A 19,279-nucleotide genomic window follows, 5' to 3' on the forward strand; every position below is an offset into this window, starting at 1 on the left:
TTTCCATGTCTGGTCTTTGTACCTGGATTGCATTCTTTTTTCTTACCGCTATAACCTTGGTTCTCTTGATAACTCTTTAACAAAAAATGTAACTAACTTACTTTACTCAAAGATTCAATTCTAGATAGTCAACTATAAAAGATATCCTTGCTATATTTATTTTTAAGTATCGTTATCATAAAAAGATCTATTTAATCTTTCATATTAAAAATTTCGCGGGAAACTAAGAGCGGATTCGGCAAGACGTATTTTATATTTTTGAAAATAATTGAACTTTCGGTATTTTTTATTGGAAATGAAGTTAAAGCCCGAGAACAATAGCTGGTCACATGATCTGTTGGACAAAATGGCAGAAGGTGCATAAATTTCTTACTGGGTGTATTCACCAAAACTCGCCAATTTTTAATCTTGCTTAAAAGTCACAATTATTTTGATTCGTACATGAAATCCACAAGGGTGTAATAATCGTGACAAGACACGGTTACTTCTTGAAAGTGTTTTTGACTTTTCTCGACACTCTAGACTCTAGTCTAGTCACATTTGGTTACCTTTTCCATTGGTCGAAGTCTTAATTTTTATATAAATCAGTATCCTTTTCAATCTCAATTCTCATACTGATATACTGGTTGAAAATGTTCCTTTTGGTGTATGGCTGTACTATTTCATTTGTTCAGTTTTTCATGCTTTGTATTGGGTCAGAGTATTGTGAATTATGATGTTTTGATGACATTTTTTTGCAGTTATTGTGCTGGTATATTTTAACTACATTAATTGTATTAAAACCCTCTTCACTGGATTGTTGAGTGAACATTGTATATAACAAAAAAATTGCCAAGTACTGTAGTGCCCCTGAAGAAACATATTATTAAAGTTTACTGCATTGGACTTAACTTTTGAGAAGGGTCCGTTTTCTATTTGCAATGTGAATTTCAGCATGGCATTCCTATAAATATGGTTTTAGGAACATTTATAGCTGGAATGTGATAAATGGCACATGGCCCCTTCTATTATTAGTCACTACTCAGTTATTAGTTCATACTGCCAATCAGTCTCAAAGCTTCTTGGTCCAATCAAATATCTGGATCTTGACTTTTGACATGTTCCATTATGATGTCATGATAGCATTGGATGTTCATTTGCCGGAAATCCATTTTCTGTCATCTTACAGAATTTCTGTGACCCATTGCTATAGTATACTGTGAAAGTACTGTGATTCCTGGATACAATTTTTTTTTGGTTTATGAAAATATCAGCTAGAATACGTTGATATGGAACGCTGCAACTGTCTTTATATATCATTATACGCAGTGCATTTTGCAATATACGCTGTACATTTCATGTTATACGCAGTACATTTTCTAATATGAGCAGTAGATTTCACAGTATGAGGAAAGACATTATACGCAGTATTTTACGCCTTATTTGCAGTAGTTTCAACTTTATACATAGTACATTGTTTTCTATATGCAGTGGAAAATTCACTGGATATATGCAGTGCATTTGTCATTATACTTGGTTCTTTCGACATTATACGCAGTAGATATTTCGTTATGATGATGATCATTTATTGTTGTTACTTTCCGTAAATGTATGACTGTAACCGAGCCCGCGGACTATTTTGTTCATCATGTTGGATCATAGTGTGGGTCACCTGACATATTTTTAAGTAATACCAATATACCATTTACATGGCATGTTCGTTTTAACTTCAGAGGAGAAAACTTTAAAAAATGTTTCTTTAGTGTGTTATGTTACAACCAAGTCAGACATCTTGAATGTGGATCTAAGTCACCAGACACAACTTTGATAGTTGAACACAAAAGTACCATCCATGCAATTCTTGCTTTAAACTGGCTTACTGGTTTAAGAGAACATTTTAAAAGGTTTTCCAATGGAGTACTTGGTTAAAACTATGTTTGCTAGTGGCGGCCATCTTGACTAAAGATTAAGATTATCGGAAACAAATCTTAATGGGGACTACTTTTCAAGATTTTGGTCTTAATTGATAGATGAGTTTCAGGGGGAGAATATTTTGAAAGCTTTTTCGACGAATTTTATATTCAAGAAAGGAGGCCATCTTGTTGGCTGACAAGATCGTTGGACACGGATCTGTAATGGCTCCAACAAAGTTTCATCCATGCTATATTTGCTTTCTGTGATCCACTTACTGCTTCCAGATATTTTAAAATATCTTTAAACAATGTTCGCTGATGGCGGCTATCATGGACGGGGGTCAGAATCTGAGAACATATTTCGAAAGTCAACTACCACAGGACCATCCATGCAAAATTGGCTGAATGGTTTCACTATTTTAAAACATTTTTCCAATTCGGTCCCATGTTAAAGAGAGACCGTCTTGGATCGAGGTTGGAATCGGTGAATATATAAAAAGTTCACGCAGTGTTGTTTAAAATCGGCTTATTTTCCATGGTCTAAGAATAGAATTTTTTTATTATTATTTTCCCCATAAGATCACAAGTATGTCTACGGATGGCGGATATCTTGGTAAGTCAAAAAAAAAAAACCAAACAAACAAACAAACGAAAACAAAGAAACATGAGTTGCATCTTTGGAATACTGTTTAAGCTGAAACTATAAATAATTACTTAAACGCATCAAGATTTCTGCTACTTTTTATATAGCTTGATTTAGGACCTGTGATTATTTGGCCAATTTCACTAAATCCTGAAAGCTAGCGTCATATTCTGAATGATACTAAAACGCATGTTTATGGCCTTTACTCTGTAAATGCAATTACTTTTTTTATTTTACTTAAAGAGGCATTGACAATACCCCAGTGTTTGTTCCATTGAAAGAGCCAATTTAGGGACAAATTGACCGTTTTAAAATCTTAAACTAATACACAATATACTTAAAATGTTTTGCAACATTCAGACAACATTCTTACAGATAAAAAAATGAAGCCCCTAAATTGATGTTACATCATTTTGACATGTTTGTTAAATTTTGTATTGAATAACATCCAGAACCAAAATGATATAAATTGAAATCAAACGTCAATTCATTGATACATGTCGGTATGAAAGAAAAAAAAATTTGATCATGTAACTAAATGTCAGAAATTAATAAGAATTCATAAGTAAGAAAAATTAATGCTGAAAATGATATCTTTTTTTTTGCAGGAAGGGCAGGGGGTGAAGACGGGAGGGGTTTTGACAGGGGGTAGAGCTGGTTTTTCAAAAAGCCCTATCAGAAATTATCTATCCAAACTAAATTTGCTACCCAAAATTATCCACAATGAAGAAAATTCTTACATAAAAGTATTCAAGGTCTTTTTTCTTGTGAAATCGAAATTTTTTACCCACATTCTGTCCAAAAAAATGTCTATATATGACCTAAAACCTGCATATAACAATGAAACCACAATGCAGAAATGCAAAAATTTGACCCTAAATCTTCTCTGACATCCCAAAATTATGTTCCGTATGAGTGATACTTACTGGTAGCGACTAACTTCGGGTTGCCGCTCCCCCTGTAAGCCATGTCGCTGAAGTAGAAGTTCCCTTTGCATAGTCTCAACACAAAGAGGAAATTCATTTGTAACAATTTATCAAGTATTTCATCATCTATAACAGAAAAAAGTATCTTATTAAGACCAAACTGTTGCATCCGTCTGTATATAGTGCTTTCAGAAACGCATAACATGCGGCTGATATCAATAATGGAAAACTTTAATTCTAAAAGACTTTCCAGCGTAACTTTTGGTATTTCGAAGTGCTTGTCGATTCTGTCTGGTTGATGCCCGCCAAATGTAATGCATTCGGTTCTTAATTTCATAATCATGTTTTTGTCAGTGACTCCTAAGTCATGAAAATCCTGTCTTGAAAGCTTACAAACAATATCTGGTGAGATTTTCTCCTCTGCGAATTTTGGAACTAGGCTTGTTAGGTTCAGTTTGGTTAAAATATAAGTTACAGAGACATTCGTCTGCATGTTGGAGTCAATTGGTTACGGTGCGTATGAATTTCGCCTAAGTAAAAAAAAAAAACGCTTTTTTGGATTCACTTTGTAGTTGTACATTTACGGAAAGTAGCGAGAATAAATGATCATCATCATAACGAAATATCTACTGCGTATAATGTTGAAAGAACCAAGTATAATGTCAAATGCACTGCGTATATCCAGTGAATTTTCCACTGCATATATAAAACAAAGTACTATGTATAAAGTTGAAACTACTGCAAATAAGGCGTAAAATACTGCGTATAATGTCTTTCCTCATACTGTGAAATCTACTGTTCATATTAGAAAATGTACTGCGTATAACATGAAATGTACAGCGTACATCGCAAAATGCACTGCTTATAACGATATATGTACCACGTATAATGTAAAAAGTACTGTGTATACCCAGTTTTGTACTGCATATAATGAAAAATGCACCACGTATAATGACAGTTATACTGCACATAAAGTTATATGCACAGCGTATGAGTCCACGACCACGTATAATGTGAAATACACTATGTATACCATAAAATATACTGTGTATAATGAGAAATGTACTGCTTATACCATAAAATATACTATGTATAACGAGAAATGTACTGCGTATATAGAAAACCATCAACAAAAGACAGTTGCGGCATTCCATACATTGATTTGACAACTTCATTGTGAACCAAATTTTGTAGTTAACCAAACCCACAAAAAACACAAAAATTGGTACCCCATGAACAATAATACTTTCGCAGTATCAGGTCCTTGATTTTACCAATTTCTGGCAGGTTTCTTGAAGATATTTACTTTTCATAAATAGACAGATATTAAGTGTAAGTCTTTGTAAAAATTCGGCAGAATGGGAAAAATCAGAAAGATGCATGCCAAAAACGGATCTGACAAAAGTATGTTTTCTCTATCTAAGGAGACCATTATTTTATCTCTAAACCACTGGATTTGGTCAGAAATTTTTCAATAGAATGTAAGAATATGTAGGTTTTTACAGAGTTACCTACCCGTGAAATATTCATTGTCAGTGCATATCAATGAAATTACACATTTAACTCAATTTACCAAAATGATATGGAAACTCTTTTTCCTTGATTTGGATGGTTCAAATAGTTAGATTAAACTTTCAAAATGGTGAGACTTTTCATACCATATTTCACCCACTGCCTGACTCTTACAGAGGCTGACACTAAGTGCTTTGATATAGGTTCTTTTCTAGTTTCAATTTCCTTTCTGGAATTTCCATTGTAGAATGTAGTGAAATCCCATGATAGATCTACATTTACTATTTACTTACAGTATCTTTAAACAAATCATTTATATGATTCGACATTCTGTTACATAGAAAAGACAATATTTAGATAATATTGGAATAAAATATTTGTTATAACAGATATTACTGGTACGTGTAGTAAAGTGTGACATTATATATTTGTTACATTTTTTACAGGGATCAAAGATTTACACAGTATTTTATTTGGTTGGGTGCAAAATTCAACAGGAGAGGATTTAAATATAGTCCACTGGTTGTTGTCGTTTTTTATGTTCATTTTTCATTGTTATTGGTTCTATGATTTTCCTTTTTGTATCGCACTAGACTTCTTACAATTAGTCTTCTGGAACAAGAAGTTGCTACAAGATTGAAGTAATCAATACAGAAGTTTTATGGTCATCATAATGAACTCGTGGATTGTTACAGTGTATCCATCTGCCCCATGAAAACTGGTTTGTTCGATGTGTCTCATAGTTTTTCTTTCCTCTTTCGTCTACCCAGGACTTGACTTTTTATGAGCAACTCCGCAGGTGTTTCTAGAAAAGCAGAGGACACTTACCCTACCGGTACACCTGGTCCATGCTCCCAGTTTTTAGTGGAGTCCAAGTTGTGCATTTACTTTTGTTACTTTGTATGTATGATTTTAGTTACTTTATGTTCTTTGTCGTGTATGTCTGCTTACCATGTCTGGTCTTTGTCCCTGGATTACATTCTTTTGATTTTCGCTAGAATCTTGGTTCTCTTGATTACTCTTTCCTATAGATTTCCGTAATTTATAAATGTTTTCATCTTATATATTTTGGGGCCTTTTACAGCTTGCTTTATGGTAGGGTTTTGCCCATCATTGAATACCATTTGGTGTCCTGTAGAAATTTAATTGTTTGTTGCTTAGCTTTTGGTTGATGTGGTGATCATACCACATCTGTTTTAATTAATAATAAAACCTTCTTCCACTGATGACCAAGCCCTATAATCTTTATAGGCACTGGAATGGTTGGAGCATTAATCCTTTAACAAAATTAATTGACTTGCTATTTCAGTTTACCGCTGACTAATGCTGGTCTTATCTGTCATGTTCCATATTTCCTTCAATTAGAAAATGCCATGGCTTGGTGAGGTATTTATGGAATGAATCGTATGAAGTTAAGTACATCTAATAGATTGTACAATTTTTTTCAGTCCAATCTTTTTAATGTTTTATACTGTCATGGCACTTGTTCTTTTTTCCCATGAGCAATGAACACAAATTAATACATTCATCATCTACATGTATGTATATTCATGAGTATGCCTACAATCATAGTTCCTTGCGTAATAATTCTAATGTCATATTATTTAAGGTGAAGTTACCAAATTACAGAATCATTTGAGTTTGCTTCGAGAAGAGTATGTCAAGCTACAAAACAGATTGGCTGAAGTGGAGAAAAAATATCAGATAGCTATAGCTAACTCTGGACAGTCAGACTCCGATGATAATTTCGTAGCAAGGCTGCTGAAAACTGTGGCAGAATTATTTAATAAAGAATTATACAGGTTTATATATTTTACAATTGAATGTTAATTTATCAGATTATTTTGAATGAAGAAGTTCTTGGAAACAGAAACTCTATTCCTCACAAACACATTATAATAAAACCTGCCATGTTTATTCAAAGAAGAAGAAATTAAATGCAATGTGAAACTACATTTTGTTATTGTGTGTAGTGAAAGTAAGGGAAAAATAAATCTTTGTAAATAGTGAGTTTGATACCTGTCTCAACTGTCATTGATTGAAAATGATGATGTACATGCACAAAGTTCTGCTAAATGAGTTCCAATAGGGAGTTATTTCAAGTAATTGCCTTGTCAATAATAGCACCTGTGACACAGAGTTGCCTTTTTTAAATGTAACTTAAGGTTCATCATTATCTTTCGAGAAGTATGGCCTCAATTTCACCTCATTTCCCTCTTACTGCAGACAAACCTGTGTATCTAGAAAAATTTCAAGGCATAGCATCCCCTAGATATGGAAAAATTTATATCAAGTTTATGTAAAATTATTTCAAAAACTGACCTGACTTTTGCAAGGTTTTTTTTTTTAATTCAGCGGAGAGTGCAAAAATGAACAAACACCTGAGATTCACTTTTTATGGTCCACTCATTTACACAGTTTAAATCACCTATTGTTTATAGATGGCTATTTTCCTTCTATTGACCAGCATGTCAGTATGAATAGAGTTCACCATTGATACTTGGGAATATCTCAAAACATTATCCAAATTTAGTTCATTGTCACCCACTCTGCAGAATTGATAAAATTAAAACGGTAAAAGTCAGGTCAGTTTTTGATATAATTTTACATAAACTTGATGTAACTTTTCCATATCTAGGGGATGCTATACCTTTTAATTCTTCTAGATACATAGGTTTGTCTGTAGTCAGAGGGAAATAAGTGGTGAAATTAAGGCCATATTTGTTGAAAGGTAATGATGAACCATAAGTCAACATTTTTATTAATGTAAGCAGATAGTCATCACATATATGATGTTAGTTCATTTTATATTTCAGTGATATTGTAATCAATTTACAAGGATCTCAACAAATATATGGCCATAGATTTGTGTTAGCTGCTAGAAGTGACTATTGGGGTATTCCAGACCTGTCATCTGTCAAAGATTTAGATTTAACAGGTAAAGTATTCACTGTCAAAATTTTGGCATTAAGTACCTTAATTCCTACTTGCAAACACAAATGTTTAGTTGCTTCAAACCATTGCAATTTAAGATGTCAAATTCACCTCAAAATTGTGTATATTTAAGCCATTAACAATTTTTTGTAATATAATTGTTAGCACAATCTACTTGTTGTCATTGTCTGTAGGCACTTTATGTCTAATTGGTGGAACTGGATAAAATTTTCATAATAAGATGCCATACCACAACAGGATGATTTTTATTGACTTTGGGGGGTTATGGCCCCAACCATTTTGGAATAAGGTATCTAAAACAAGAATTTCATAAAATAAATAACTCACGTTTAGAAGTATAGGCATATAGATCTCTGTGAACCACACTGTTCTATACCATTAAGAGTAGAATAGGATTGATTTTTGGAGTTAAAGCATGAACTGTTAAGGATTTAGGGCTGAATAGGGCTAAAAACAGGCATTTTTCTTGTTTTCATACAAAAGCATGAGTAAATAGGTATAGATCTCTATGAAAGTGAAATATAAAGTTCCTTACCTCGACAGCAAAATTTTGATTAATTTTTAGAGTTATAACCTTTCGTGTGGTAGTAAAAGGGGTCTGAAAGAGAAGCATTTTATCAACCACTCGGTATATAGCTTAAGTATAAGTGAATAAATCTTAATGGATTTGTCAATAAGGACCAACAGCAAAAATTTTCTGTTTTCCGATCAATAATTTGAGTTGAAGTTTATGGATCTCTATGAGGTTGTAAAACTAGATTCCATACCACAAAAGGACGAATTGATGGATTTTGGGTTTTTGGTCTTACATTTTTTGAATTAAAGGCTAATAAGGGGTCAGAAATTAATTTTGTAGAAATTGCTTAATTCTTTTCGCTTAATGCAAATTTTAAAGTGCTTTGAACACTTTCATTGTGGTCAAAATCTTATCAAACATTTAATTACAATCAAAATTAAGAGCGGTATTAAGTTTGAATGTTGTGTCCATACATTGTACTTGCCCCAACTGTTCAAGTTTGACCCTTGCAGTCCTATCAAGCTTGCCTTGCGAAGCATTTTATTTCACACAGCGTTCACAAAAGAATTATTTGATAAGTCATGGTTTTGTAAACAAATAGGATTTCTTAATTAATTGCAATGGTCTTTCAATAGCATGTACACATAGATAATAATTTTTGGAAAGTTTAAGTTTCATGTCATGTTTTTTTTTATTTTGACATGGATTATATATATATATACTGTCACACTTTATCAGAGAATTTTACCTACTGTAAACAGTCCTGGGATACTGAGCTTGCATTGCACAATACCACCACTATAGTTTGATTAGGTTGTATATATACAGTAGGTAAAATGCTCTGATAAAGTGGGTATATACAATGTAGACATTATAATTAATAGAGATTTTTCTTTCATTCCAGATATAAAATATGATGTTGCCCATGCATTGATGAAGTGGGTGTATACAGATGAAATAGACATTAAGTCTGATGATGTGTTTTTGTTAGAACTCCTCAGAGTGGCCACTAGGTTCAAACTCAAAGTACTTCAAGAAAGGTTGGTGATGTTTTCTTGTTATTCATTGTCATTTCCAGAAGTTATCATTTTAAAACTTATTATTGAAGTCTTTAAGGATTGTAGATTTGTCTTATGTTGCCTTTTTTCACCAATTACATAAAATTTACAATGATTAAGAATTAGAGATTTTAATTTTGTTGAATAAAAACTGAAAACTGTTAATCAAAACAATACCTTGTTTAAACCAAATGAGTTCTTAGTCCATTCATGTCAATTTCTATGGAAACTGAATCTGTAAATACTAAATTTCTATCTAAACTGCTTACATTTTCACTTCCAAAAGAGTTTTATTTACTTTAGGCTTTACTTGAGTAAGAACAAGTATTTTCATGGATGATCTTTTATTCAGAAATAAGATATGCTGAGAACATAGACCAGTGGCCTCCATATACTAATTCATCTTTAGCATTTCCATCATGTTTAATTGTCATTTTATCACCTTTCTTGAGCCTTATCACAGCATTGAGGGACCCTTGGGAATAGTTATATCCAAATACTCCAACGTTCACCTCATTGTTCTTCCACATATGGCAGTGAAGACTTTTACCATAATTTGACATTACAGAGGCTGATACATGATAAAGTCCATTTTTTTTTACTGTGAAAATTCCAGTACTGGAATCATACATTTCCCCTTCATTGAGCCAGACTTTATCAAATTGGATTATTGCATTCGGTTTTAAGGTGACTGGTGAAGTCAAAGATGCTGTGAAAGCTTGGTTGGGAACTACTGAAAACAGAATAGGTTATGAATATATGGACAAGTAAAGCAAGATTGCTACTGGTAGCCATATGTTTCCAACTTCTGGAGAAACTTTAAGTTGTTAAAGTCTCATAGTTATTATAAAATTTGTCAATGTGTAGTTTGAGATGATCAACAATACATAGTGTCAAACACCCTCCAAACTTTCAACAAAATCTTATCTACTGTCTCGGAGGAGTTGTGTCCACAAATATTTCTTGTAGACAGACCATTTCTGTTCTAAGTCCATTCTGCCTGCTTTAGTAATGAAATAAGGGTAAATTCATTAAAGAAATTTTTCTTTTTCTCTTTAAAAAAAAATCATATTCGTATGTGTTCTTTGCAGTAATTTCAACACTATAACATATAAACTATTCTTCCCATACTGTTGACATGTCCTTTCCTGCTGTAATCATTGAGACCTCCTACATGAATAATAGTTAACTTATGATAATGGTATGACTATTGTCATTGACACAATTACAGGAAGGAAGGAAGGAAAAAGATTTTCGTTTTTTTTTTAAATAATTGATTACAATATGAAACAACAGATAGAGAAGGAATTACCCAATCAGGAATCTTACCTTTTTTACCCAATCAGGAATCTTACCTATGTTACCCAATCAGGAATCTTACCTTTTTTACCCAATCAGGAATCTTACCTTCGATGTTTTTTTTCTGATTTAATATTTTTGTGCACATTATTAACTTTAAGTAAGTAATTGTGATGGCATCGTGTGGAAAAAAACATTGCACAATATATCTAAAAAGATAAATCAGACTATACTTGTTTAATGTACATGTACTTCTTACCTCTAGAAGTCTTGTTTCTGCATTTACACAACATGTCTAGAATGCCATCACTTAAGGAACTTTCTGAAAATGAAATTAAAACATTAAATGTCCATTTGACTGGTCTTACTAATGACTTGCAAGTCTTTTGCTATTGGTATTGTTTTTTTTTTTTTAATTCAAATGAATGAATTCAAATATCACTGTAACTTTTAAAAAACAAGGAGTTTTACATTGAATAAATCCTTAGGATAACATAAATTACTTACTGTCAATAGAGATTTTGTTACCTATTTGTACCAAAGTATGCCCTGAGGTGTAGCTGAAGGTGTACTTGTTTTTTAGAAGTTACTAGGATTTTTTTAATTCATTCATTTGAATTAGAAAATAAAGTATATCAATTATTACAGTCATATGTTAATCTTTATAGTATTATAGTATACTAACTTACCAGGTTTTCCTATAACTCTATCAACTTGAAGACCTACTATGACAGCTATGATTGCTAATGAAAACAACATTTCTGTTTGGAACTTTATCTACCATTGTTTCTATATGTAGCTTTATAATGTAACATTCCTTATGTAAATTTGATATGAAACAGAAATACTTCATTATAATGCAATCTGATATGCTTAGTATATTTGATATAAAACACAAATACTTCATTATTTTACAATCTGATATGCTTAGTACATTTGGCGTCATAGAAAATATATGTTTTACATGTTTGAAAAATCGTATTGATTAAACTACTGCTGATCTTCTTGTAGCAAGTGGTACTGGTAATGGGATCATAATTTGTCACATGATTTTCTGATATTGCAGCAGAGGTTTTTAATTGTAGACTGGAGAGGCCATGACTACTGATACTCCATCTTGTCAGCATGACTGCTTCTAAAACACTTGCAAGATTTTAATGAAGCCTCATTCCCTATAAATACAAGTGGTAGAACCTCTCAGGGATGGATTTTGGCTTCCTCTTTCGATAGATTTGGTTTTGAGTACTACTTGAATACAATTATTTTTTTGGATTTAGATCTTCCTATAAATTTGATGATAATGCTGCTGACAAGAAGTTACTCCTTGAAGCATATGTACAGCATATCAAAGTTTGCAATATATATGAATGGTATTTTCTTTGTAAGTCATAAGGAAGTAAATAACATGTGAATATACATGTTTTTAAATAGTGCTCTTCAAAACTTTATTTTTATAAAAGGTTGAGTTAACTCATATCTTGTCATTATTTGTAAATGTAATTCTTCTATCATCATGTGATGATTTGTAATTCCTCTATCGCCATGTGGTGATTTGTAATTCCTCTATCACCATGTGGTGATTTGTAATTCCTCTATCACCATGTGATGATTTGTAATTCTTCTATCATGATGTGGTGATTTGTAATTCCTCTATCATGATGTGATGATTTGAAATGAAGCTTTACACCAAGAAAAATGCATAAAATAAAAGGAAAGTGACCTTGATTAAAGACAAGGAAAAGGATATTAAAGACAAAGAGAACGAAAACTGACAAAACACCAGAAATAAAGCAAAATTTATTTATGAAATATACAAAGAAACCCAAGAAAAAATATTCAACCTGGACTCCTATAAACTGGGAGTATGGACTGTATATGTCCTATACAATTTCTACATACACCTGCTGAACAAAATTAGGACTATATATATCAACCTTGATAGTTCAAGCTTTTCAAGTTTCTTGGATTTTGTTTTTGAGTTTCTACATATGACTGTAGGTGTTAGTTTTAGAAGTTGTGACAACTCTCTGTCTTGCTATCAACTTCTCAATCTGGCTCATTCTTTCTGTAACACTATTGTAAACACTCAATAGTTAATAATTAATCATTGAATTTTGCTGAAACCTTGAACATTCTAAATACCACATCTCGCTGGGGTTGTTGTCTCTTTGACATATTCACCATATCTATTCTACTTATATGAAGAATGAATATTTAAACTTAAGCATGATTTTCAACGTCAGAAATAGAAGTTGATGTCAAATGCTGATATTGTAGAGTGGATAGATTTCATGCTTTACATTGCCTCAACCTTCTGCGGGTTTTGAAGATAGCCAAACCATGTATTTGAAGTTAATAACTGCTGTTAATGAACTAAGCTGTGTCAGAGTGAAGTTATATTTTTTATGGATGGACAATATTTTACTTGAACTGTTAATTTCTATTTACAGATGTGAGAATGGGTTAATGTCATTTGTAAACATGAAGAATTGCATAAGGTTTTACCAAACAGCTGAGGAAATATCTGCTGAGCTGCTGAAACAACATTGCTCTGAACTGATATCAAATCATTGGGTGAGTTGATATATTATGTAACCTGGCACTTTGGTAAACCTTAGATACAGTGTACTGTAGGCTGAATCAGATTGATTAAAATTTATTTAGAACAAACAAAAATAGTTACCAGGTAATATAATCTCTTTCCTACTTATTTCTTTTTTCATTGACTTATAACTCCAAATAGCAAATAGTCCTGAGTCTTTGGAGCTTGGTTTGGAAGGAGGATTTTGTGTGTGTTTTGAAAACCCTTACTCTTGTATGGCACTCGGCTTTTTATGGAAATTTATTTTTTCTACTTACAAGAAATTATAAATTCAGTCTTTAATTCCTATTGTTGCTTATATCACTGTCAGAAGAAATCTGTCACAGTATCTGTAAGAGAAATTAATCTTTCCAAATTTTTACCTTTTTTTTTTTTTAAAATTAGAATGATTTTAGAAGTGAAGATTTTGAGTCGATGCCAGCCCCATTGCTGTATAGTATGTTTAAGGCCAAGACAGAATATCCTCTACATACAGCTATTAGAGCAGAAAGAGAAGATGTTGTATTTCTGTACCTGATGGAGTTTGATGCACAGGTAACCATATACTAATGTCAGTTCAGTAAACAGACCCTTGTCAATTGTCAGTCTTCCTAAATGTTGAGATGATGGTTTCATTAAATCCATCAATCGCTATAAATAGCTTTTATCTATAATTAACTGTCACTATTTTCCTTTTGTAAAGATCATTTTCAACAATTCAAACAGTTTAGTGGCTGAATCCAAAACTTTCTACATAACTAATTGAATCCTAAATTGGGGTGCCCAGAGTTCATTTCTAGTGTATTTTGGTGTTCTTTTCTATTTCAGCTATCTATTAAACTGAATGAAGTTGACACAAAGGGTGACCTGCCACTAGATCTTGCCCTACATTCAAGACAAGAAAGCATTGCACAGACCCTGACCAAACACAGAGTGGATGTTAACAAGAGAGATAACTCTGGCAAATGTCTCTTACACAAAGCCATCAAAAGAGGTATATGAAAGGACAGTACGGAATAATATTTTATATTTTATTATTAGACAGGCACTACGTGGAATGCTGCAGGAGTTTGTTGATGACAGTAATTGTTATGACAGTCATCTATTTCTACAACACCTGCTCATATAGAGAAGTTTAATGTATTGGAAGCCTTTTTCCTGCTATCTTGCAGAATTGTTTGGGGTCTTAAATTTATTTTATCTTTTTTTTATTTCTCTACCATTTAGCATCTTCTGGAGCATATGAGTGAAATGTTTTTGTAAAATTGAAGTAACTTTTGTTGGTACATATATGTGATTTAGTAAAAAGCTGTTTTTAATTCCACACTATATATAACTGTGAAGCAAGTTTTACACATGGTTATCTATTTCATAGTTTGTCCAAATTTACTTAGTTTTCTATTTATTTGGAATTTGATTTGTGGCTTTACTGAACTAAAATAATCATTATAGTTATACCCACTTAAAATACATTTTTCACAAAATTGTAAATATAAAGATTCTTCAAAAATCTGTCTCTTTCGAAGCTGCATGTAAGAACATGAAATCTTATTTTTTGCAGGAGATGAATTTTCAGCTGAGTTTTTGATAACTGGCCATGCTGATGTTAACATGACAACCCATCTTGATAAAGAAACCCCATTACACATGGTGTCGTCATTTAATTCTGATGTAACGGGTCCAGAAACCATGAAAGGCATGGCTAGAATAGCCCAGAAATTACTGGACCATGGGGCAGACCCAAACCAGCAGGACACAGCTGGCAGGTAAGGCTAAGGACCGAAGCCATTGAAAGCCTGACTTGAATAAACTAGACCAGAATTTACTGAACCATGGGGTAAAACCCAAATTAATAGGATACAACTGGCAGGTAGGGTTTGTGAGAAGAGATTATGGAAGGCATTGCTACAATAGCCCAGAAGTTACCTGACCACTGGTCAGATGCAGACCAGAAGGATGCTGGTGGCAGGTAAAATTTAGGACCAAGAAAAGAAGGACAAGAATAGTCCAGAAATGACTGGCCCATGGGGCAGACTCAAAGCATCAGGATACAACTGGTAGCTTGGTAATGTTTAGAAGTAGAGAATATGGAAGGTATGACTAGAATAGTCCAGAAATTATTTTACCAAGGGGCAGACATAAGATACAGGCGGAAGAAAGTTATTAAGAAAAATTAGGACTATATCATATATGAAAACAAATTTTCTTTAACTACAATGTAACAAAAAAGTTTTGCTTAAAAAAGTGTACTGATAAACATATGATGTGACTAAACACTTTATAATTCAAGTAACCCCTTTATAAACATATAATATATGTGACTAAACACTTTATAATTCCTGTACCTCTCTCATAAACATATGATATATGTGACTAAACACTTTATAATTCCTGTACCTCTCTCATAAACATATGATATATGTGACTAAACACTTTATAATTCCAGTACCCCCTCTCACAAACAAATAATATATGTGAATAAACACTTTATAATTCCAGTACCCCTCTCACAAACAAATAATATATGTGAATAAACACTTTATAATTCCAGTACCCCTCTCACAAACAAATAATATATGTGAATAAACACTTTATAATTCCAGTACCCCTCTCACAAACAAATAATATATGTGAATAAACACTTTATAATTCCAGTACCCCTCTCACAAACAAATAATATATGTGAATAAACACTTTATAATTCCAGTACCCCTCTCCACTGTGCAGTGTTTTGTAAGAATGAGTCAGTGATGCAGGTTCTGTTAAACAGCAGTAAAATGAACCTAGAACTGAAGAATATGGAAGGCCATACAGCTCTCTGGTTAGCTATACAACAGGTAAGGTATAACATTGTACTAATATACTGACAATGTAGTTATGGTCTACAATAGGATCAGGATGTCAGATTGTAAACTGTTTAATGATATCAATAGATTTATAATGAATCATAATAGACTGGTGTAACAAAGGTTTGAATTGAACAAAAATCTACTTTTACATTCTTTGTAGAAGTGTACTGTGTAGCTGTGTTTAGATAGTGGTGTTTTTGACATTACAGTAGGTTTTGATGGCGTTTATGACATTACAGTAGATTTTGATGGTGTTTTTGACATTACAGTAGGTTTTGATGGTGTTTTTGACATTACAGTAGATTTTGATGGTGATTATGACATTACAGTACATTTTGTTGGTGTTTTTGACATTACAGTAGATTTTGAAGATGTTTTTGACATTACAGTAGATTTTGATGGTGATTATAACATTACAGTAGATTTTGATGGTGTTTATGACATTACAGTAGATTTTGATGGTGATTTTGACATAACAGTAGATTTTGATGGTGTTTTTGACATTACAGTAGATTTTGATGGTGTTTTTGACATTACAGTAGATTTGAACTTGTTGTTATATATATGGTACTTTTATTCTTTTTCTTACTTATTCATTTCTTTATACTGTGATATTGTAAATTGTTTTTTATTAGTATGAAAAGAAAATATTTTATGAGTAACATATATAAATCTATCTTGTTGCCACTGTCCAAGATGCACAGACTCTAATTTTTGCCCTTCAGAGTGAAGTGCTTGCTTCATAATGGTGTTTTATATTTTATCACTCAATTTTACAGGATAATAAAAACTTAAGCCCATCAGATATGGTAAATGTATATATATATATTACTGGACATATTCTCACAATTTATCCTCTTCTATGATCTGCTTAATATGCTTAGCATGGGAATTTTTTTGATTCGTAAATTTTTGATTTGATTATTTGAGAGTTGTGCATATGCAATTCATATTGCTTTGATTTTGGGGATTGCCATTTTTGATGTTTTTGAAATGTTGCCCAAAATCAGTTTACATGTATTTCCTTAGTTTACATGTATTTTCTCAGTTTACATGTATTTACTTAGTTTATTTTGTGTTTGTTTTGATTTATCTGTGTTTGCTGAGTTTCAGAGTACTGGTCAACACTCAAAAATGTATTAACAAATCTGTTAAAGCAACTGATAAGCATATTTTGTGTATCAAAGATAACTTGAAGTTGAATTCTACTGAGTATAGTACAGATATTGTAGAAGAGATTTACCATTACTAACTAATATGTAGATATTTGGTGTTCCTAGTATTAACAACATTAAAAAAATAAAAACAAAAATAGAAAGTGCACATAGTAATGATAAGTCAAGTTATATCTATATAAGTGTGTCACAGTTAGTTATATAGTTAACTTCAGGTAATAGGGTTTGTAAGTCTTGTTCTAGTTCCACTTTTCCTTCAGGAATTTCTAATGTAGAACGTATTGAAATCCAAAGACTGATCTGCATTTATTGTTTACTTCTGAGAAATCAAAATACTGGGCCACAATGCAAAATCTACAATTTTATGCTTTTCTAAACATTTTTATCCTGCATAACTAGATGTTTATCATTTTTCATCATAAAAAGATATTTTGCTTGTAATATTGAACTCAGTGCTATGTTAATGACAAATCTCCACACTTTTGAATGGTGGACAAATACCCATTCACATGAAACCACAGAGTAATGTGATGAGACTTACAGTCATTCCTTGATTGAGTGACCATTACCTGTCTCAAGTAGTTAAATAGACACCTACCAAGGAGATTTATAAACTTTTTATTGTTTCATGGGTACATGTATATCAATCTAAGTTCAATAGAAAGTTTAAATCTCTGTCAGTTTCCGAGTTAAAAGAATTAAAAGAAGTTCATCAGGTAATGTTCATTTAATTAAATGTGACCAACTCTATTCCTTGGAGTTATTTATAATTTCTAAAAGAAACAGGAACATATATGGTGAAATGCAACAAAAGCATCATCGAAACTTTTTATAAAAATAGTAAATACAGAGATCACTAAAAGGTCTTGAAGAAGTACTAGTGTAAATGCACCTTTAAGTAAGTTCTGAAAGGTTTCAACAACAAAAGAAATAGAATCGAACGGTAACATAAGGTCTTTTTAGGTAGGCCAATAGATAGTTACATGTACTTGAATATATATAATTAATTCCCTATCCATTGTTTTCATTTCTATGCTAGACAAATATTGTATACACTACAGTCATAACATAACTGATCAATTTTTCAAAATGTCATAGTGTAAAATAGGTCACAAATTCTGACAAAACAATGGGAGTGACATCAAAACTTACAATACATTTTGTACTTACAACTTGTAGTGAAATTGATAGACTATCATTAGTTACTATAGTTACAAAATATTTTGTTTTTCTAACTTTACCTGTTCTAACTGCTATCCAGGTTCTGTGGTGCCTTCATTACACAACAAGTTGCATTATTCACGAGTATTATAACTTTTCACTGAGAATGTTTTGTTTTGTTTTCTAAGATGTTGAATTTTCTGATGTGTTTTAGACTGTTGTTTTTTTTCTTTTTTGACCTTTTTGGAATAATTATGTAAATTTAGATGTAAATTTCAAAATTAAGGAATCTTAATGATGTTATATCTGATAGAGATTACCTGTAATTTTACAATCATTTTAACTGGTAATGGAATCATAGCATGCTCATCACAAGTATGGGAGGTCACGGGTTCCATCCCTGGCAGGGTCATACCAAGTACTTTAAAACTGGTAAGCACTGCTTCTCTTTCAAGCACATGGCAAATTGGAGATAAGGTGACAACTAGTTGGTTAGGAGTCAGAATAGTTGGTCTGCATCGGATGACATACCTACATGCATACATTCAGGCTGTTGTCTCAGATGGCTGAAACAATACAAATAGGACTCAGCATGTCAGACTGGTATAAAGCAGGGTCTGTTAGATAGATCAAATGTTCTAATCCTGAAATTCATGAGATATCTGCTATATGATGTAAAAATTACAATCAATCAACAAATCATTTGAACAT

The 19,279-nt window shown here is 32.2% G+C and overlaps 2 protein-coding genes across 6 annotated transcripts in view; one reads left to right on the forward strand and one right to left on the reverse strand.

Annotated features, from left to right (window-relative positions):
• The first annotated feature begins 318 nt into the window (after positions 1-318).
• The window catches only part of LOC148608519 (ankyrin repeat and FYVE domain-containing protein 1-like), a 38,890-nt gene continuing 19,929 nt past the window's right edge, over positions 319-19,279 (forward strand). For 2 of the 4 annotated variants that reach the window (XM_088543883.1, XM_088543884.1), the window contains exons 1-10: positions 319-356; positions 6,583-6,775; positions 7,790-7,911; positions 9,350-9,485; positions 13,253-13,376; positions 13,789-13,938; positions 14,212-14,377; positions 14,945-15,149; positions 16,091-16,220; positions 17,012-17,041. In XM_088543883.1, coding sequence (XP_088400009.1) covers positions 347-356; positions 6,583-6,775; positions 7,790-7,911; positions 9,350-9,485; positions 13,253-13,376; positions 13,789-13,938; positions 14,212-14,377; positions 14,945-15,149; positions 16,091-16,220; positions 17,012-17,041 — 1,266 coding nt within the window. In that variant the 5' untranslated portion in view covers positions 319-346. The remainder of the gene's footprint in view (positions 357-6,582; positions 6,776-7,789; positions 7,912-9,349; positions 9,486-13,252; positions 13,377-13,788; positions 13,939-14,211; positions 14,378-14,944; positions 15,150-16,090; positions 16,221-17,011; positions 17,042-19,279) is intronic. The other 2 variants (XM_088543885.1, XM_088543886.1) reach the window with 1 other exon arrangement.
• LOC148608520 (complement C1q-like protein 3) lies at positions 9,831-11,572 on the reverse strand. 2 transcript variants are annotated; one of them, XM_088545003.1, is made up of 3 exons: positions 11,492-11,572; positions 11,062-11,124; positions 9,831-10,233 (listed from the first exon to the last, which is right to left on the reverse strand). In XM_088545003.1, the coding sequence occupies exons 1-3, from the start codon at positions 11,559-11,561 to the stop codon at positions 9,848-9,850; spliced, it is 519 nt and encodes a 172-aa protein (XP_088401129.1). In that variant the 5' UTR covers positions 11,562-11,572; the 3' UTR covers positions 9,831-9,847. The 2 variants fall into 2 exon arrangements, with proteins under 2 accessions (XP_088401129.1, XP_088401128.1); XM_088545002.1 differs by having other exon boundaries at positions 9,831-10,236.

This window comes from Perna viridis, chromosome 9, assembly GCF_037379345.1.
Source record: "Perna viridis isolate PV_CMFRI_1.1 ecotype Kerala chromosome 9, ASM3737934v1, whole genome shotgun sequence".
NCBI lineage: Eukaryota > Metazoa > Mollusca > Bivalvia > Mytilida > Mytilidae > Perna > Perna viridis.

Excerpts from the sequence above, each read along its gene's own strand:
- LOC148608520 (XM_088545002.1), bottom strand. The coding sequence starts at position 11,561 with ATGTTGTTTTCATTAGCAATCATAGCTGTCATAGTAGGTCTTCAAGTT. Across the intron at positions 11,125-11,491 it reads TAGAGTTATAGGAAAACCTG|AAAGTTCCTTAAGTGATGGC; the intron begins GTAAGTTAGTAT and ends TTTCATTTTCAG. Across the intron at positions 10,237-11,061 it reads CAGAAACAAGACTTCTAGAG|TAGTTCCCAACCAAGCTTTC; the intron begins GTAAGAAGTACA and ends TTCTGTTTTCAG.